General features: G+C 41.3%; 1 protein-coding gene, 1 long non-coding RNA gene and 1 other non-coding gene across 6 annotated transcripts in view; 1 reads left to right on the forward strand and 2 right to left on the reverse strand.

The window, feature by feature from the left end:
- Positions 1-86: 86 nt before the first annotated feature.
- On the forward strand, positions 87-6970 carry LOC133408395 (uncharacterized). The gene is made up of 3 exons (XR_009769304.1): positions 87-3183; positions 5511-5562; positions 6270-6970. It is a non-coding gene; the product is annotated as an uncharacterized LOC133408395 (long non-coding RNA).
- trnaf-gaa (transfer RNA phenylalanine (anticodon GAA)) lies at positions 2825-2897 on the reverse strand. The gene has a single exon. It is a non-coding gene; the product is annotated as a tRNA-Phe (tRNA).
- LOC133408391 (G-protein coupled receptor 22) overlaps positions 5853-21947 on the reverse strand; it is a 34913-nt gene continuing 18818 nt past the window's right edge. For 2 of the 4 annotated variants that reach the window (XM_061687249.1, XM_061687247.1), the window contains one exon: positions 5853-9985. In XM_061687249.1, the coding sequence (XP_061543233.1) occupies positions 8209-9897 (1689 nt within the window). In that variant the 5' untranslated portion in view covers positions 9898-9985 and the 3' untranslated portion in view covers positions 5853-8208. Of the gene's footprint in view, positions 9986-11411; positions 11476-21947 lie in introns of all 4 variants that reach the window. The other 2 variants (XR_009769302.1, XM_061687248.1) reach the window with 2 other exon arrangements.

Genomic DNA, 21947 nt, shown 5'->3' on the forward strand with positions numbered 1-21947 from the left:
CAACCAGTTCAGGGTGTACCCCGCCTCCTGCCCGATGACAGCTGGGATAGGCTCCAGCACGCCCGCGACCCTAGTGAGGATAAGCGGCTCAGAAAATGGATGGATGTTTTGATAAACGTCTTCTTGAGGCTACTTGGCAAACACGCATATAAACATAAAATAAACATTCCACGTGTCATGTAATGGGTTCGTAACGTGTCATGCAATGCATGCAATGGGTTCAGTCTGCTTTGAGAAAGGTGTGTATAAATAAACAAAGGAGTGGCATCTTTACTGGCGGACCTTCACGAAAAAAGGGGAAGTGAGAGAAGCTAGAGGCAAAGGCGAAGAGGTGGCAAGATTAGTTAGTTTATAGAATACTGTACTTGTGTTACACGAGGCAGGTGGCGACAAGAGCAAGGAGAAGGCCACTCAACACAAATTCAGAAGTCAAGAAGTTTGGTTTCTTTAGTAAGGTTTTTTTTTATGGTTAATGACTTCACCTCTTGCTACAATGATATTACAGGAGTTACATCTGACACAATCCAATTAGATCCAATAAAAGACCTGCATAAGACTTAAATACGGCTATGACCTAAAATTCCTATCACAGTATAAATTGAATCCCGAAAGAACACAAAACTCATTACGCCCCGTGTTAAAACGCCGCCCAGTGACACACTTGGGAGTCCGGCATGAGTCACCCCGTCCACCACTGTATAAGAACTTGAGCTGCCCATTGACGTAGTTGCATGATTGGTCGGCAGTCACATTATGTCCCCACCAATGAGTGTAAATTGGCTTGTGTACTTATTTTACAATTAGAGTCCACAATAACTAATAACATTTTGAAAGTGAGCCTCCTAATGTGATTTTTTTTTTTTTTTGTAAGCTACCATTTTTCATAATGCATGTACACACTGCTATCTACAATAGTGCTATTTGATTGACAGTTAGCAGTTGAGGGGGGCGTGGTTTCAGCACATTCAGCGGCCACGTTTGAGAGAGGAGAAAATGGCTTGATTTTTCCCCCCATTTTGAAGCCTCATTTTATACAACTGCAGATTTTTTTTATATTTTATATTCGGCAGGGTTGTTAACAACAAACTTCTCTGGGGTGTGTGAAATTTCCATCCATCCATCCATTTTCTGTACCCCTTTATCCTCAGTAGGGTCGTGGGCGTGCTGGAGCCTATCCCAGCTATCTTCGGGCGAGAGGCGGGGTACACCCTGAACTGGTCGCCAGCCAGTTGCAGGGCACATAGAAACAAACAACCATTTCCACTCACATTCACACCTACGGGCAATTTAGAGTCTTCAATCAACCTACCATGCATGTTTTTGCCATGCGTGAGGAAACCGGAGTACCCTGAGAAAACCCTCGCAGGCACGCAGAGAACATGCACACACCACATAGGCGGGGCCGGGATTTGAACCACGGTCCTCAGAACTATGAGGACCAGTGTTTCGAAAATGTTATAGACCCAAGGCACATATTTTAAATCTCACTGCACAACACTAAACAAATATCACAAAAATACTTGTCTACAGGTATATACTGAAATACTGATGTCTCAATTTCCACACATATTTACTTAGTGAAGGGGAAATCGTTGCCTGTTTAATTGAACACAAAGCTATTATTCAATTGTATGTGGGGGAACAGTTGAATACACAGATTAACTGTACCAACTGCCATCTACTGGAAGATTATTTAATTGTTATGCCTGTCACTATATGTTGCTGGCATCGAGGAATAAAGATGTTATTGGAAGTAAGTATAATCACTGGCATTAAACTAAACATTAACATTTCATGTTGATGATGCCTACGCGAAGAAGGTGTTTATGGGATTGATGCTGCAGTTACTTTATCTATGTGTACAGGCAATTGACTGTGCATGAAAATGTGAAGCGCATCTTGTAAATACATTAAAGCAATGATTCCCAACCTGTGAGAAATCATTAATGATGCAGTTTCACTTTATTTGACCCAAAATTATTATTAATTTATTACAAATATATATTTGTTCATTTATCTATGCCAGTAGCGTATAGGGACAGGAAAACCAATTAAATGCTCTTCCATTAGGTAACAGAAGTTACAATAAACCATCCACCTTTGGTCATTCATACGAAAGCTATGTGTTCACAAACAGACATTTAACACTCAGTCAATTTGTGGGTTGATTGAGATGAAATGATTACTTCAAAATTCATACTTTTTGTGACATTTATGTTTGATCATTTGTCGTGTAAATTTATTAAGCAAAATTAACTGCTCAATACAGGTTGGCAAATACTGCATTAAAGAATTCATCCAATGGCTGATAATAAACACTACGTACTTGACTAAAGTAAGATGTGTCAATTGCTGCGTGACACTATTTGAGAAAAGGAACTTGTGTTTGTGTTTTAGATTTCAAATTTTTGTTTTAAATTTACATTGACGTAAACATGGTGCCCTAACGCGAACTGCCTAATGCGTTGTTTACAAACTAAGAAGGGTGACTGTTTCCTGATGTATTCGTCAAGGTCGCCACCTGGTGGTGACTATTCTGGTACGAATGGTATTTTTTTTCTTATACGCACGTCTATTCTATTTATTTATTCTTTTAATATGTAAGTACGGTATGGGAAAAGGAAACTACTGAGCTAAAATACAAAACTACATTATTTTGGTTCACAAAGCATCATTTTAAGGCAACGTATACGTCCTTCTGTTTATACGTACGACATTCCAGGAGGAACGTAAAGTCGTCATGCGGTCAATATGTTTTACTACTTTCAACATGAACGTTGTTGGGGACTTTTCAGACATAATAAAAACATTATGTAGTCCCCAATGCCGAAACCCGGGATCGAACCAGGGACCTTTAGATCTTCAGTCTAACGCTCTCCCAACTGAGCTATTTCGGCACGGCTAGCATGCTCCCAGTTACAAAATTCAGTGCTAACACGGCCCTGAGGCCAATTTGCTTCCTCTTGGTCATGAATATACGTCAGTTACGTCGTCAACCCGAGCCCAGTTTGGAGAAAACCTACCATAAAGGGAGAATAAGCGTCTTACCCTGGCTGTATATCGACATTCTTGGCGTTTTTCCACCACTCCACCTCCGCGCTGTGGATTTCTGGGCCTGGTGACGTTGTTCTGATGGTTGAACACAAGGAGACGCTAGCGCAGCACACTTAACCACAATTCAGGGTAGGTACTCTGCTGTAAAATGTACAATCACATCTAATGTTGGCTAAACTTCAGCATAGGAGAGAGCTGTTATATGCTGACCCTCCTATGTAGCTCAAAAAGTTCAAGCTGTATTAGAAAGCTCTTCATCTGACGCACTGCACTTGTAACCAAACAATCAGAAACATGGTGAAATTGATCTCTTTGACTGTGCCAGTAAAAACTAAGCTTTATCGTCTCTTTCAAGGCACAATATTTGATACAGCCTGAAAGTGTGTATCGATACTAAAACGTATATACTGCATTTTAAGGATCCCTGAAACAACAATCTCAAAACTCACCCAGAAGCACTCCCAGCAGGGTTAGAAAGAAATCAGCCCTGGACACCAGTTTCATCCATTTGTACGAAACCGAATGAACATGTCTATCATCATAGGATGCATGAAAAAGTTTGAAGGACCCATGCCTGAAATTCAACAGAGGTCAGCCATTTTGGTTTGAAGCAGCCATTTTGGGGAAATTCCAGGGCTGCTACTTTGACGAACACCCCAGACACCAGTTTCACCCATCGACACGAAATGGGGTGGACATGTCTCATAACAGAATGCAAGAAAAAGTCTCCTTGGTTTGAAGCAGCCATTGTGAGTGAACTCTGTGGCTTGCATATTGACAAACTCCTATGAGCCAATTTGTCCTAATGAGCCCCTTATTGGAATCAGGTATCCTCCACAGACACTCAATTATAAAGCTTTTTTTTTTTGCTGACACCATTGAATGTGAGGAGAGCATGGCCCATGTTTGATCATCATTTTGAGCATTTGCCATGAAAAACGGGGGAGCGAAGTCCTGTTTATCGCGGTTTTATTTTTGTATACAGTTCCCTTTTTTTGAAAACCTAATTTTTGTGTCAAACTCATTGAAAACATCCACTATGTATAAGGTTTTATTTTATTATTATTTAATTATCCACTTCAGGGACAATCAGGAGACAAGTAACATGATTTACAGTTATTGTGGCCTACTCTCATGCATTCTAAAATATTTTTTATACATTGAACAACAATGTGACTACAGTGGACAGAGAGCAATGGCAAACTGTGATAATCTGCAGCGATGCAGCGCTTGTCCCTTTAGTAGTCATTTAATGTTCTGATGCCAGGTCACATAGCAGCCCCTCCCCTCTCTCTCGCTTTCTCTCTCTCTGTTCCTCTCTAGCATTTTTTTGTTCCTCTTTCATCCCTCAAGGTGACTTTCCTTCCTTCCAAGCCACTGCAGCTGTTCCCCACTTTGTTTTGAAAGGCCTGAATGTGGATAAGAGATGAGAGAGATGCAGAACAGGGTACCGGGGAAGCAGGAGAAGCATGGGAGGAAGTCGGGAATGAGAAGAAGGGCATAAAATGTATGATCCGGAAAATCAGTTAACAGACAAGAGCTCACAGAGAGATTTGCTCTGGTATGGATGGAAAAAATAATGTAAACAGAAGAAGTGTACCACAACTGTACTAGCTCAGTGACTACTGAGTGTTCACAAAAGTCATCACTAAATACCACAAATATCTGGGACAGACATTCGAAATTTAGGGATCAAATACATGTGGAGCGCAAGTTTGAGGTTATTATGTGTTTTCATTGTCAAATATGGACAAAGAATTCAAAACATTTAAGGTACTTTTCTGCATTGCTTTTAAAGCGCCTTTCCATTTGTATATAAAACACACATTCATCCCATTTTCTATAGGTGCTTGTCCTCATTATAGTTACAGGTAACCTAGAGCCTATTCCAGCTGAATTCACACCTTGGACTGGTCGCCAGTCAATCGCAGGGCACATATAAGCAAACAACCATTCACACTCACTTTCAAGACTATGGACAATTTAGGGTATTCTAGGACCCCAATATGCATGTGGAATATGTAAAGAAGCTGCCACCGCCAAACATATTTAGGAGAACATGGAAAATACACAGGAGGTTCCGAACCAAGATTCGAACCAGAAACCTTTAGGTGTGAGGTAGCTGGGCTAACTACTAGGACAACATGGTCCCGATATTAACATAATGTACATTTACAAATCTTAATGTAAATTGTACAGTGGAACGCCTGAGGTACAATTTCAAATTTGTTCTCAAATTTTGTAGTAATTCACATTCAAGTAATTTAATGTAAGACCAGCTAACTTTGCAGGACTTCCGTTCAGCGAGCATTAAGATTAACTCTGTGCATGTCTTTGGCATTTTGTTTGACTTTTTGAGGCTTTTATTGAAACACTTGTTCCATTTGAGACCACAGCGTATGTTACAAGACCACTTACAGGATTAACTATATACTTATTTTGCTTTTTTGACACAGAAGCAGTCTCAACAAGGGCAGTCAAGAGAAAACACACCAGAAGTCACATGAAGTAAGTCTCCAGTGATACTATACACATAATCACTTGTCATGTTCTTTTTACACTTATATGTGTGAAGCGCATCCGCAGTGTGACTCACTTTCATATTGCACCTTTATTTGTCTTCACGTAAAGTGTTTTATATTGTATTTTTATGTTTTACCACTAATAGCGGTTAACTTATTTTTGTAATCGTATGACAGTTAAGAATCTTAAAATGTTACTTAAAACATTGCATGTACATTAAATGTATCTTTATTATTTCCAAGATGAAAATGTGTTTTGAACAATTGAAAGGGTTTGACCAGAGTCCTGGAAGGATTGTGTTCAACGTTACAGTTTTACAATTCAATGTGACACAAATACAAAGGCGAGATGGATCAACTTGTAGATTACATTTTAATACAGATTCTGTTCTATACAATAACACAGTAATATAAATTTGTATACAATTCTAATATTTCTCTATACACAATTTCATAAATATACAATTATGTTTACACATACAGAGTATTAACACAAATACGATTACATGTAGCTCTTTACCGTAGCTCACTTCATCACAATGGCTCTCTTTCTGTCCGGCAGATGATTGTGACTAAAAATGAGAAGAAGAAAAAAATATTTGACTAAAACCCAAATCTGACACTTCAATATTTACATCCCTGAAAAATGTACATGAACACACAAGAATTCTTGACTTCTGTTTGGTTCACTAGTGTAAAAGTGGTGAGAGGATGATGGAGAAGATAGCCCAAAGCCCAAGGTGGTTTCCAAGACCCGAGTTTGTACAAAGTGTGATGTGTTCTCTACCTATGGAGTGACATAAATCTTAACTTACGGTAACACACACAATAGAAGAGCTGATTGAGGGCTGGTTTTGTTATTTCATGTCCAGCACATTTGTAAATGTGAGCCCTGAGGAAATAGAGAAACACAGGTACAGTGTATATGTGAAGGACTCAGTGCTGAACATGGCAGAGGCTGATCTGCCTCAAAGTTCAGTCCAAAACATGAGCTTAAAATGAAACAGTATGTGATTTTCTTACATGTCAGCAGTTCTCTGCTTTAAACTACACGTACTAGTTTACCTGCTGTGACTACAAAGACATTTTAGACGGACTGTTAACAAAATATTGCCCTTTGATTTCCACTGAAAAGCTGAAGTGATACAGTGGGAGTACAGTGGCCTGGCATACACACATAGTTACAACATAATTAGCTAGCCACATAATTAAAGTCATCCTAAGCCATCCCCCCGCTTTTAAGTCTCATTGCTTCACTGTTATCTGCAGTAAATAGAAAACCAACAATTGTGTGTTCACATTCTTTTTGTTCACATCTTAGGGGGTCAATGCTTTGCTCACTGCAGAACACACGCAAACACAAGACTATCTCTCATACTGGATCATATCCTCTATGGTTCTTTGAAAACGTCATGCCTTATATGTTAATTCTGCTCTGCTGTATTAAAAAAAAAAATTAAATCCCATCTTTTTCATTTTTTTAAACCAGTTTGCTGGTTATTTCACAATGTAAACTTCTAAATATTAGCATTTACTGACCATATTGTTGCACTAACGTGCAAAGTCTCACTCCTACTCTGTAAACATATAACAGACATTCAGCACCACACATATAATCCATGAACTCAATTAAGGCATGAAAAGAATAGGGAGAAAAAAAGAGACCACAAAAAGTGTTCTCACTGAGAATACATGTGCAGGTAGATATTACAGTATAGATGTTTGTGTGCTTTTTAATGACTAAGCGCAGACCAGTGTGCGGTGTATGTGTGTGTGTGAATGTGTTGTGGTTCTGTCTATGCACATGCTTGGAGGAGCATTGTTTTCAACTGATTTCATCCAAGCCTTATGCTCTATTGTAGGATATTTTCAGGTGTGGCTTCACCATAATGTGTTCTGTCCCCTCTAAAATTATTGGAATGGGAAGGTCAATTCCTTTGTTTTGTTGTATACTGAAGACGTGGGTTTCAGATCAAAAGATGATTTGTTCTTTCTCCATATTATGGCCTTTCCATCACTTTGGAAGAGGTTAATCTTGGTTTCATCGGTCCATAAAACTGTGTTCCAAAACCTTTGTGGCTCGACTCTGTACTTTGCAAAATAATCATGATCTTCAGATTCTTTTTGCTTATGAGTGGTTTGAATCTTGTGGTATGGGCTGTATATTTCTTCTCTCGAAGTCAAAAGTGGGTGGCTTCAAAGAAAAGGTGCTCTGTCCTGAGTTGTTTAACACATCTAAATGTAAATACCATGAAATAAAAACCTGGAATTCAAGAACCTTTGTCTCATATTCATCTTTTGATCTGAAACCCAAATGTCTTCAGAACACAACCAAAACAGGAATTGAACTTGTTGCTCCAATAATTTTGGAGGGGACTGTATGCTGTCATGGAGACAGTTAAAAGTGGTCAACTAGATTACATTAGGAGTGCAGAAAGGTCGGCTCTTGTTTAGACCCAATGACTCTGGGCTCCTCATCTGTCCGGAACCAGAGGTCCTGGGATCTGTCCTTTGTAAACTAATGGCTTCTCACACACATGCAAGGATATGCACACCATCCATCAGCAGATGATAGCATACAATACTTCAAATTCCCAACACTTGACACATGCGCGCACACTGAAGACCACCCTTATTCCCTCACTGCCTCAGTGAGACATCGATCAGTGCCATCGCTGGCCTCCACTCGGGGCTTGCGACTCTTCCTCTGGCCTCCCCCTTCCACCCAGGAGTTATGAATAACTGTCCCCCCAATGGGAGCTGGGTCCACCTGCAGGAGGGACACAACCCTTTTCTTGACTCGTGTTTTCAGGGCCCGGCGCAGCTTCTGCCTTGTGAAAGCATAGAGCAGAGGATGAAAGATTGTTGTTCCATAAGCCATCGCCAAGAAGCAAAGACGGATCCGCACCAAACCGTCGCTGGGGCCCATGCACAGGATCAGAATGTTGACCGCGGACAAGGGAGCCCAGCAGCCCAAGAAGGTGGAAATAATTATTAGAGACATTTTAAGGACACGACGTTGACGTTCCCGGCGGTCCCTATGTCTACGCACGGCCCGTCTCAAGGCGATGATTGCAGAAACCGAGGCCTGTACACCCATGGAGGAAGCCGGTAGTGGGGAGGTGGCGTGGGTCTGCATGGATCCTGACGCTGGAGTTGGAGAAGCAGGGGTGGCAGGTGTGGTGGCAATGGGGGTGGTGGCAGCCGTACTAACAGTAGTGACTGTAGCACCACTGTCAGATATCCCCTGGGGCATGGAGGACAGTGGTGGTGGGGATGTCGGCGTTGGGGTGGGAGAGGGAATAAGGGGTGGATGAGAGAGATTCTGGTTCTGATTGGAGGATACCACCTCTGTTGGCAAGGTGAGGTCCTTCTTCTTCGTCCTCCTGCAGCGTATCCTGCAGGACGAGTCCTTTGTACGGTTACTCCTCATCATGTGGGATCCTATTCGAATGTTGAGGGCCTGTAGGATCTGGGAGTAGGTGAACAGCATGACAACCACAGCAATGAAGAAGCAGGGCACTTGTAGTAACAAGTGGTAATACATAGCCATTCCTGTGTAGTAGCCTTGCCCCCCGATGCATAGCAGTGTTCTGTTCTGCCATTCTGGAGAAAGGTTGTGTGAGGGGGAGGAGGGGTGGGTCGAAGGTAAAACAGAAGGTGCAAGAGAAGAAAACAGTGTTGCGGGTCCAGTAGTGGACTCCAAGTCATTGTTCAGGCCTCCTTGCTCCACATCCTCATTGTCTTCAGCCATTGAGGAGAAGAAGTCACCCTCAAGGAAAGGAAGGAAGAAGACAGCCAGAGAGACGGCCCACACTGCCACCAGCAGCAGTCCAGCACGGCGAGGGTTCAGGAGGCGACTGGCTGGACGCACAGAGATGTCGTAGCGGTCCAAACTGATCACCAGGACGTTAACAGCAGTGGCCACACTGGTGAACGTGACGCAGGCTTCGTGAAAGCAGCACAATGTGGCCAGGCTCCCGACGCCGCTTCCATTGGCCGGGAGGAGGATGACAGCCACCGTCAGCGGCAGACACAGCACACACACCAGTATGTCCAGAACATGGAGGTTGACAGTGACCAGGTTACTGACTGAATCCACCAGGTTGGACTGGGCGCAGTACAGCACGAGTACAGTCAAGTTGCTGCTGAAGCCCAGTACCAGCTCTAGGATCAGCACTGTGGTCAAAGACACCTGGAAGCCAAGAGGGTAGGGGGCGCTCCAGTCCTCCTCCACCCCACCCCCACCTTGTCCATCCAGGAGGCCTACCCCCCGACCGTCGCTGGTCTCCAGGAGGTCACGATAGCCTTCGGTCTCCATTGGTGCCAAGGCACTCGTTTACACATAGCAACAGCAGCTACCACGCCAAATCATCGTCATTGATGAAGATGATGGTCAGGGTGGTCTTCTGTGAACAAAACAATTGGAGAGAAAAAAAATAAGAGGTGTTAAGTCGTGCCATATTTTCAGTTCAAGTCAAGCTTGTCAACTGGAGAGGAGCTCTGAGTTGATGTCGCGAGGTGAAAGTAATTCTGTCGGTTCATTGGCGTCACGGGGCACAATCAAGCTGTTTTTGAGGACCCATGATGCCTGAGCAGATGCTGAATGTGCACAAATAGAGGCTGCAAGGTAGGATACCTCTAGAGCACTGATTCCCAACCATTGAGCCGTGTGTGATGTCATCAGGTGTGCCACGGGAAATTATCCAATTTCACCGAATTGGTTTAATTGGTCTGAAAAGTATTATTTCTTAACTACAAATAATGTATCTTTGTTCATCTATCTATGCCAGCAAGTATGTATAGGGACAGGCAGCGCAATTAAATGTTCTTCCACTAGATGGCAGTAGGTACAAATTACCTGTGGATCCACTTGTTGCCATTCAAAGAACAGAATAATAGAGCCCATATTTCACACTAAGTTAGTAAATTTGTGAGTAAATTGAGACAAGATCATCATTATTTTAGCTGGTGTCGCACCAAAATGTCTAAATGTGGTCAATTTAATATTTTTCACAAATCAGTACTATTGGTCAGTCCCCACGTGTGTGTAAATTTATTTGCATTTTTTCACACATATTGAACAATATGTTGAAAATGGCTTGCTCTCTTTGACGATGTTTCCTCAACTGAAAAGTGATGGTTTTGGAGATGCAAGGATTCCTCCGGACGCCAGCAAATATACTTCAAGTAACATTTTTGTTTGGTGGTGTACCGTGAGATTTTTCTCACTCAAAATATGTGCCTTGGCTCAATAAAGGTGGCAAAACTGCTGTAGAGAGTCTAGATGTGAAAGCATTTATAGTCTGGGATCATTGAGCAATTAATAGTGTTAAAAAAAGTTTTGAATCTCATGATAACACTTCCAATTGTGTGCTGAATCTAATGTAACCTTCTGGTGAGGCTGAGTAGGTGGATGTTTGATTATGCAGTATACATTAACTGGGTCAGAAAGCGTGTGTGTGGTCCACAGAATGTAGAATCACAGGAGCACTAGCCTACCAACTGGCATCTTTCAGTGGGGTACCAGACACAACTCAGCCTGTGATGAGAAAGAAAGCTGATTCGATCCCAGGATATGCCAATATAAAACCATCATTTAAAATACCATATTAATACCACAAGTAGAATAAAACTGTCAGCTTCAACCTTCCTTAGAAGAGGTAGCAGGATCGCTGAGAGACTGTGTTTTGAATGTCAACATCGCAGACACCCGGCTGAGGGTGGCAGCAGTTAATAGTTCACAGGGGGACGTAATGAAGACGAATGGATCAATGATCCGCAGACAGTGGCACATAAACAACCCTATCAGAAAAAGACCAGCTCTTCACACACCTTCCCCTCCTTCACTTTCCTGCATCACTCGGATCCAATCTTGTTCTGCTCCTGCTTCAGTTTACTGGAAGAGACAAGAGTGTTTTGCATAAAGGGGACAGTATTCATCCTGGCTGACTGCTCGTGTGATGGAAATACAGCATTTAAGACCACCTGCCATAAAGAGACCATTCAGCATTATAAAATCTTTTGCTGCGGACTCTGTAAACTTCAGTGAAACATTTTAACAGGGAAGAGTGAATTTCTAAGAGGATGTACCTTTTTATACATGAATTTGAGCAGGCTCACTGAGAATTAAGAAATTAATTAAGCATAACATTCAATCACTGAAAATATTTTTTCTGTTCAAAAATATTTTTTTTATTTAATAATGTATTATTATTAAATAATAATGTCTACTTTTATTGTATTATATATATATTTTCATGCATCTATTTTTTTGTATTTGTATTTCCATTATTTTTGTATTTTATTTTATAATTTTAGGACTAATATTTTAACACAACATTTTTATTTTGGGTTAAAGAACTTACTACATACATACTACTTCTACTGTACTAAGGATTCAGGGCTTGTGGGAGCGGGTGGGGATCCTTTTATCCCCCACCGCTTCAATGCCGCACATTGGCAAAAGGGCATAAACCCTCTATTGGTCAAATACATTTGCTGAGTACTTCATATAATGTGTTGGTTTGGACTAAGAGAGACTTTTGGCCACACCTGACATGCCACTGCTCTGTAAATGAAGAGTTGCAGATGCATTATTGAGCCCTGCCCCACTGTCGACCTTTTCTCTGGCATAATTGCTGTTCTCACCCTCTTGTGTGCCCTTTTTTCTTTGTTTTATTTCACACCCTTACCTGCAGGCAGAAAGGGGGACTCCGAGTGGAACAGTGGTCCATCTTAATCCACTAATGGGTTCCACGGGGTTTGCAGTGTTGCTGGAACATTGATTTAAAGCATCATTGATCTGACAACATTGTGCAAGACGCTCCCCATCGTCCTCTCACAAGTACTTGCGACCTAATTCGAAGTGCTGCCTACCAACACTTGTGAGTGTTGTTAATTTACTGTGACACAGGTCACAATATCGTTTGTTGTAAGAGCAAAGAATGGCGCGTTTTTTTTTTTTTTTTTTGGGGCCTTAATGACATGGATGGCTATGTGAGCATCACTGTTCAGACTCGTTCTGTGGACTTTACATTCATCTAACAATGGGGAATGGTTTACATTCCTCATTAGGGTTGCAGGTGAGCTGGAGCTTGTCCCAGCTGACTGTGGATAAGCGTCAGTGTACATCATGGTTGCCAATTGCAGGAAACAAATCTGTATAGACGAACATCGATTCATAGTCTCATTCACACCTATGGACAAGTTGTAAGTCTTTTATTACCCGAAAATGCATGTTTTGGGAATATGGGTGGAAAACTGACACAAGCAAGGGGTGAATGTGCAAACTCCACACAGGAAGGCCAGAGTTAAGATTCCAACTGCGCACCTCAAAACTGTGAGGCAGATGTGCTGCCTTTTTAGACTTCTGATTGAGGATCTTCAAAATATTTTGTAGGAAGGAAAAACATACCTGCGCCAGTCCTAAGCAAGAGATTATCCATCCATCCATTTTCTATTCCGCAAATATTGTTCACAGTCATGTGTGTAGGAGGAGACTTTGGGCGAGAGACTGGCTACACCTTGAACTGATCACTTGTCAATCATGGGGCTTACACATAAGATAACATACATTCTGTAGATTCAGAACGTTCTTGCTGTCAGTAAAAACGCTCATCCAACGTAAGAATTAAGAGTGCCTTCCATCCATTTTCTATTCCGCAAATATTGTTCACAGTCATGTGTGTAGGAGGAGACTTTGGGCGAGAGACTGGCTACACTTTGGACTGATCCCTTGTCAATCATGGGGCTTACACATAAGATAACATACATTCTGTAGATGCAAAACGTTCTTGCTGTCAGTAAAAACACTCATCCAACGTAAGAATTAAGAGTGCCTTCCATCCATTTTTTTGTACCACTTGTTTAGGGTCACGGGGAGCTGAAGCCTTTCCCAGCTGATTTCAGGTTAGGCCTGTCATGATAATTTAGTCATGAAAAAGACGATATATTTTCTTAAAAACTATCACGATCAACGACAATATCGTTGTATTTTTTATTTTTTTTTTTAATGCCTCTGAAATCATAGAAAAGGCCCGCCCTCGACCTGCAAAATTGTGTAGTTTCTCCACCGAAGACGAGCCCTTCACCTGTCAATCAAATATACGTTGACGTTCTGTGTAGTTAACTAGAGGCAACGACGTTTTAAATGACTTCAACATGGTGGAGCGAGCTGTTTAGGTACTTAGCTCATTATCTCAGGGGCTAGCGGACATAATAAATGGTTAATTTTCACGTGTGTTTGTTAATTGGGGACTAACCCACACAACAACTCGGAGCGAAGCGCTTACGTTTTAAACGACATTGTCGTGGTGGAGCAAGCTGTTTAGCTCGTTAACGAACATAATAAACAGTTAATGTTCCTTGAAGTGTCTCTGTTGTGTGAATCTACGCGCTGCACACGGAGCAAGCCTGTGGAGTATTGGACGGAGCCAGCACCGGCAAGAGAGTTCCGCTGGCGCCCACTAGTGGCTAATGACACAGCCGTCCAAATCTCTGCCGGGTCACCACAACAATGACAATTTATCGAGTCCGTAAAAACCATCGTATCAATTTTATTTATAGAACGATAAGTCGATATAGTAATTATCGTGACAGGTCTATTTCAGGTGAAACATGGACTACCCTCTAGACTAGTTGCCAGTCAAACACAGGGCACATATTGAGAAAGACAACCATTCACACACACATTCACATCGTCACAGAGTGGGAACTGAATCCACGCTGCCTACAAAGTCGGGGGAGTGAACCACTACACCATCAATGACTCTAACTTGTGAATGTTTAACTTTAAATCAGTATTCGCGGCTCCAAAGTTTACTGCTTTGTTTCGCTTCAATCGTCATAAAGAGCAAAGCAAAGCAAATTTATTTATAAAGCACATCTCATACATAAGGTAACTCAATGTGCTTTACATGATTAAAAGCATTTAAAAACAAAGAAAAAAACAGCTTAGAAACATTTAAAACAAGGAGAAAAAATAAAAAAAATAAAAACAATTAAAACAGCGTACAGTGCAAGAAATGTCATTTAAAAGTGGGAGTGCTCTAAAAAGCATGGTGGAAATAAATAGTTTTTAACTTGAACTTCAAACTGGGCTGACGTCACTTCCGTTGGGAACTTATTCCATTTGTGTGCAGCATAATAGCTAAATGCTGCTTCACCATGTTTGCTTTGGTCTCCGTGCTCTACTATTTGACCTGAGTCTGTCGATCTCAGATCTCTACTGGGTTTATATTCCATTAGCATTTCTTTCATGTATTTGGGACCTTTATAGACCAGTAGCAGAAATTTTAAATCTATTCTAAAGCTGACTGGGAGCCAGTGTAAAGACTTTAGAATTGGAGTAATATGCTCTGACCTCTGTTCTGTTCAGAACCCGAGCTGCAGCATTCTGAATGAGCTGCAGCTGCTTAATACTCTTTTTGGGGAGTCCAGTCAGAAGACCATTTCAGTAGTCAAGTTTACTTGAGCTAAAAGCATGGATGAGCTTCTTGCAAGCCTTCCCTCTGGATATGTTCTTCAGATGGTAGAAGGCAGTTTTAATAATTGATTTGATATGACTGTTGAAAGTCACGTCGGAAACTTTGAGAACAGTCATCATCAGTACACCAAGGTTTCGGACTTGGTCTTTAATTTTGAAAGAGAGTGACTCCAGGTATTTAATAACAGCAATCCTCTTTTCTTTATTGCCAAAAACAATTATCTCAGTTTTGTTGTGGTTTAATTGAAGAAAAGTTTGGCTCATCCAGTTATTTATCTGTTTTAGACAGTGACACATCTCAATTGAACTGTAGTCATCTGGAAACACTGCTAGATATAACTGCGTGTCATCAGCATAGCTATTAGTCAAAATTAAAGTTCTGAAGAATTTGACCCAAGGGTAGCATATTCAGGCTGAACAGGAGGGGTCCAAGAACTGACCCTTGAGGGTCCCCATAGAAAACAGAAAATCTCTGTGCCTGACCCTTCAAACAAAAAAGTAAAAAAAGGCCACAGATCTTGACAACAAGAAACAAGCAATCAGCCTCTAGGAGGGAGCAAAGTTGACATGGGACAAGAGCATCATTTATCCCACTCCATCATCTGCAAACTGCTAAAACAGCAGCTATCGCTGAATGCCGACTCCCACTTATACAGTAACTGGTTTGTTCAAACAGGTCATGGTTGCAGATGGACTACCTGTTTGGTGAAAGCACAACACAGTTCTTAGGAACAAGGCTATGTACGGCATTCCGCATTTGTACTGAGAATTAGACCGTCATCAGGTTCTCATTAGAGGCTGTTAGTACTTACAAGGGGTTAATAGAGAACTGTTGAAATGAGCAGGCAGAGAAGCTTTCAACAAGTGTAATTGATGCCATTCTGTGACTAAGTGCAACAATGACAACGCCAGTTTTGTGATAATGGACACTGGGTAGTGTGTGATGAACTGGGAAGAGACTGAAAGGGATACAGACCAAGGAAAATGTCTGACTGTCTTAGCTAGTGCTTTGAGGGGAAATGTCAAAGCCCTTAGTATGATGGGGATCTAACATGGGAAACCTCACAATGTTGTTCTTACCGAGGCAGTAGGGGCAGGAAAAGTTGAAATTCTTTTTGCATCATTTACTATGATCTTTTGCGAATTTCAATTTGAATGAAAGAGAAGTCATCTTACAGTACTTTCTTGATTACTACAATATGATGACTAGTAGAACACATTACTTTTATTGAATACAATGTTATGTTTTTTCAGGTCATGTTGGAGTAGTGGTTAGCATTTCTGCCTCAGTTTTGTGCTTGGGTGAGTTTTCTTCAGGTTCTCCGGCTTCCCCACACGTTCCAAAAACAAGCATGTTAGGTCATTGAAGACTGAATTTTCCATAGTTATTTATCAATGAGTGTGAATGGTCGTTTGTCTATATATTTGCGCTGTGATTGCCTGGTGACCAGTCCTGCGTGTAGCCTGCATGAAAAAAGTTATAGTATTCATTCCTGCTATGTACAATGATTGACATGTGAGCTGGCCAAGACATTACTGTATAGAGAAGTGGTTCACAAACTTTTTACGCCAAGTATCACCTAAAAAGCACTTAGCTCTTCAAGTACCACCATAATGACCAACATTAAAATACAGTAGCATAGTAGGCCCAAGTGTTAACCCAAAACCAGACACCGGTTTTGTTCCTAAAATGTATATTTAATATTGTTGTAAGCCACAGTATGCTTATGTACAGTTGGAACATTTAAGCACAACACTGTGCTTAACTATAGTAAAACAAAAAACTGTACTTAAATAATTAAATAATACCCATCCATCAATTTTCTTTCCCGTTTATCCTCACTAGGGTCACGGGCTGCTAGAGCCTATCCCAGCTATCTTTTGGCAGGAGGCGGGGTACACCCTGAACCGGTCGCCAGCCAATTGCAGGGCACATAGAAACAAACAACCATTGGCACTCACATTCACACCTATGGGCAATTTAGAGTCTCCAATGCATGCATGTTTTTGGGATGTGGGAGGAAACCGGAGTGCCCGGCGAAAACCCACCCAGGCACAGGGAGAACATGCAAACTCCTCACAGGCGGGGCCGGAATTTGAACCCCAGTCCCCAGAACAGTGAGGCAGATGTGCTAACCAGTTGTTCACCGTGCCGGCTAATTAAATAATAATTTAATTAAACTATATTGCACATAAATGTAAACAAAATCCTCAATAAATGCTTGAAAACAAACTGTTTTAAAAGATTAAAAGCAAATGTATTGTACTTAAAAGTTAAATACAACTGAAATGTACTTAACAAACCTACTTCTGTATTCGTCGAAAACGGGTCTAAGCACTCCCTCCCGGTTTGGGTGAATGGCGAAGAACTGGTCGCCAGCCAATCGCAGGGCACATATAAACAAACAACCATTCGCACTCACATTCACACCTAAGTTCGGCTTCAAACAAACATGTAATCAACCCGTAGTGATGCTCGTTGGTGTAGCATACACAAGTCATCTAACCTCTTTTCCGGGTTTGTTCAAGTGACGTTCCGCATATAGCGGATTGTAATGGACTGGGTTCAAAATAAATTTAAGCGGCTGTAATGTTATGTAGTTTCAGTACTTTCACATACCACTAGAGGGAGCCCGTATACCACTAGTGGGACCACAATTTGACAATCACTGGTGTAGAGACTATACTTTACGAGAAGGCCGGGACTAATGAGAAATGCGAGTCACTGTGCTTTAGAAGAATAAATGCCGACTAAAGTTGATTTTAAAATTCCCTAAAGGGAAAGCAGGCTGTTTGGTCACCTTGTTACATCCAATTTGCTGACTGAGAGTCTCAACAATGAATATTCTGTAGAGCTTCCTGGGCGCTACAGACAGAATCATTATTGGTGTCAGCTTGTTAATGGCTGTCAAGGCCTATCTCATGCTGTCCTCATGCAAACCTCCATGCAGTGTGTCAGAATCTAATCACATACATACCGTGCTTATTTTGTGTGTGTGACTTGGGACTTGTTTCTTGCCAGAGACATAATTGCTTCTGCACACCTAAAGACAAAATGTTTTTGTTCCTGGCACAAAAAAATAAAAATAAAAGAACCATTCATGTTGACAACTACGGATTGGAATTGATCAATCATTCATGTCATGAAGCAAGACAAAATGGATTGCAACCTGTAGAGGCACTATTGATTTATCCATCCATCCATTTTCTGTACCGCTTATCCTCACTACGGTCGCGGGCGTGCTGGAGCCTATCCCAGCTATCTTCGGGCAAGAGGCGGGGTACACCCTGAACTGATCACCAGCCAATCGCAGGGCACATAGAAGCAAACAACGATTCGCTCTCACATTCACACCTACAGGCAATTTAGAGTCTTCAATCAACCTACCACGCATGTTTTTGGGATGTGGGAGGAAACTGGAGTACCCAGAGAAAATCCACACAGGCACAGGGAGAACATGCAAACTTCACACAGGTGAGGCCGGGATTTCAACTGTGAGGCAGATGTGCTAACCAGTCTTCCAACGTGCCGCTGCTATTGATTCAGTCTCAACAATTTTTCTGTCCAACGAAAGAAGACCCACATGACATCAGCTAAGGAAAGTTGAGCTACATCCACGCAGATCTCCACGATGAGAGCAGCATTAATCTGCTCAAAACAGCACTTGCTAATGTCCAAGTATTTTCTATACTGTTTATCTTGATGAGGGTTGTGGGGGAGCTGGAGCCTATCCAAGCTGACTTGGGCGCTAGAGGCAGGGTCGACCTTGGATTGGTCAACAGCCAACAACAGGGCACATATAGACAAACAACCATTTACATGTACACTTAAGGAAGAATTAGGGTCTTGAATGAACCTAACATGCATGGAGGAAGTCGCAGTAAACCCCACACAGGAAGGCCAGAGCCCGGAATCTAACCACTTCTCACCATGCTGCAGAGAGAGTACATAAGAGAAATTATATTTTTCATCATTTGAGGTGCTTCTAGGTGGATTTCATCCAGCTAATTTGAATGTGTATACACGAATGCACTGAACATTAGGTCAGATGAAGAGAGGATGTGCACACGTGGAATTCTTCAAAGTGCTTCTCAGTCTTGGTCTCGGAGGACCTGAGCCTGCATGTTAGATGTTTCTGTTTAGGGTCCTCAGCAGGCTGCGACGGAGCCTGCAGAGGATCTAATTATGCAATCAGGAACGTAGGAGTAAGAAGTGTGATGAAAGGTCAAATTAAAACAGATTCATCAAAGCAAATCAACGTGTGGTTGATATTCAGATCATTATCAACACATCCACAACTTTGGTCCGATGTTGTGTTGACTTTATATCAGTATTTGCCTCTTATTTCTGAGAGAAAATTGGGTGCAATCAACTGCACACTCCTTTTTTTTTAATTCGTTCATCACCAGGTTTCTTCTTTTTCTTTACAGAAGCAAAGGAAAGAAAATTTATTTATGCAGCACATTTCATACACACGGTAACTCAATGTGCTTTACATGATCACTGCATTTAAAAACAAAGAAAAAAATCGAAATAAAATTTAAACAGTGTACACTGCAAGAAAGATCATTTAAAAGTTGAAATGCTCTAAAACCATGGGGGGATTTTTGTTTTTTAACCTGGACTTAAAAACCTTCACACTGACGTCAATTCTGTTGGCAACTTATTCAATTTCTGTGCAGCATAACAGCTAAATGCTGCTTCACCATGTTTGCTTTAGACTCTGTCCGCCACTATTTGACCTGAGACTGTAGATCTCAGAGCCATACTGGGTTTATATTCCATTAGCATTTCTTTCATGTAGTCAGGCCCAAAACCATTCAGTGATTCATAGACCAGTAGTAAAACTTTAAAATCTATTCTCAAGTTGACTGGAAGCCAGTGTAGAAACTTTAGAATTGGAGCACTATGTTCTGAACCTCTTTGTTCTAGTCAGAACCCGAACTGCAGCCTTCTGAATGAGCTGCAGCTGTTTAATGCTGTTTTGGGGGAGTTCAGTCAGAAGACAATTACAGTCGTCAAGTCCACTTGAGATAAAAACATGGATGAGCTTCTCCTGGTCTGCTTGGCACATGCAAGCCTTCACTCTGGATATGTTCTTCAACTGCTAGAAGGCTGTTTTAGTCATTTATTTGATATGACTGTTGAAAGTCAGGTCAGGTCTGCATAATTTAGCGCAAGGGTAGCGTATGCAGGCTGAACAGGAGGGGTCGAAGAACTGACCCTTGAGGGATCCCATAGGTCATTGCCGTTCGATGAGATTGAACACTTCATGGTTACGAAATAACGCCTTTCCTTGAGGTAGGACCTGAACCATTTAAGGACTGTTTCATTTAGTCCAATCCACGTCTCCAATCTGTTCAGCAGTATATTATGACCTACCGTATGAAAAGCCACGCTGAGATCCAACTAGACCAGAATTGACACCTTTCACGAGTCAGTATTTAGACTTATATCATTTAGAACTTTGATAAGAACAGATTTAGTACTGTGATGAGCTTGGAAACATGATTGAAGTTAGTCAAAAAATACATTTTAATTCAAGAAATTGGTGAGTTGATTAAAAATAACTTTCTAGACAATCTTGGCTATGAAGGGGAGTTTTGAGAAGGGTCTATAGCTTGCTAACATGGACATCTATTTTTTAGAAAAGGCTTAATAGCAGCCACTTTAACAGCTTTAGGAAAGTTGCCTGACTGAAGTGAGAAATTGATTATTTGCTGCAAATCAGCTTGCACAGACTTTGCAATAGTTTTGAAAAGTCAGATGGTAAGACAGCTTATTGATGGTTTCAGCTGCTGAACCATTTTCTCTACAGTTTTTTGGTCAACTGTATCAAATTTTGACATAGTTTTTTCCTGGGTGGCTTCAGATGTAGCATCATTTTATCATTTTTCTGATTTGTGCTAATATTTAACCTGATGGATTGTATTTGTTCACTAATATAACAAGCAAATTCACTGCGTTTATCTGCTGTGTTGAGTGTCAATGTTTTTTTTTTTGTCTATATGTGCCATGTAATTGGCTGGCGACCAGTACAGGGCGTACCCCAAAGTCAGCTGGGATAGGCTACAGGTCACCCACGAGCCTAATCAGTAAAAGTGATACAGAAATTGCAATGTATAGATGGTTTTGTTGTTGTCTATAACAGATGTGATGTTAACGTGGACAAAAGATGGTATAGTGGTCATAACGGCACCATAGCAGTCAAAGAAGATCCAAATTGAGTCTATTGTTCTCCAAAAGCAACAAAAAATAACAGCAGTAACAGTACTAAAATGGGGCTTAGCAGACGCTACCTTTCTGCTCAATCTTCCACATGTCAACTGGCCATCATCTCAAAGTATCATGACACTGAAACACCCACTAAATGCTGTACTGAAGTATTAAGACACAGGTGTTTCTTTCAGTCCGACAAAAAAAAGAGTGACAAACCAGCAAAGTTAATCATTTCATGATGGCTGAAATGTAAACTACTGAGGTCCAGTGATGACTTTCATGATTCCCTGAGAATAGTTTTCCTTTGTCAGTTCTATTGCTGACATAACAGCTTTCCCCATTGTACTTGGCTTTAGGGTTAGCAAAACACAAGAGAAAAAGCTTAAGAAACATCCATTGTAAATTCTCAGGCTCCTTAGTGAGCTCAGGTCTCAAGAGTTGAAGTCTCGTGGGAAGTCATTATCTCAAAGAATTGCTGGAACTTTAGTCCATATTCTTTCACAAAAATATTTTTTTTATGCATCAGAAAGTACGAGACAAATCTGGAACGTGTCTGGTGGGATATATTGCAGCGACATCCACTACACTATTGATCGAAAACTGACCCAAGATGAAAAGTGCAGTTCCAGTCTTGTGTAACCTCTTTGCAACACTTGACAAACTT

Source organism: Phycodurus eques, chromosome 10, assembly GCF_024500275.1.
Source record: "Phycodurus eques isolate BA_2022a chromosome 10, UOR_Pequ_1.1, whole genome shotgun sequence".
Taxonomy (NCBI): domain Eukaryota; kingdom Metazoa; phylum Chordata; class Actinopteri; order Syngnathiformes; family Syngnathidae; genus Phycodurus; species Phycodurus eques.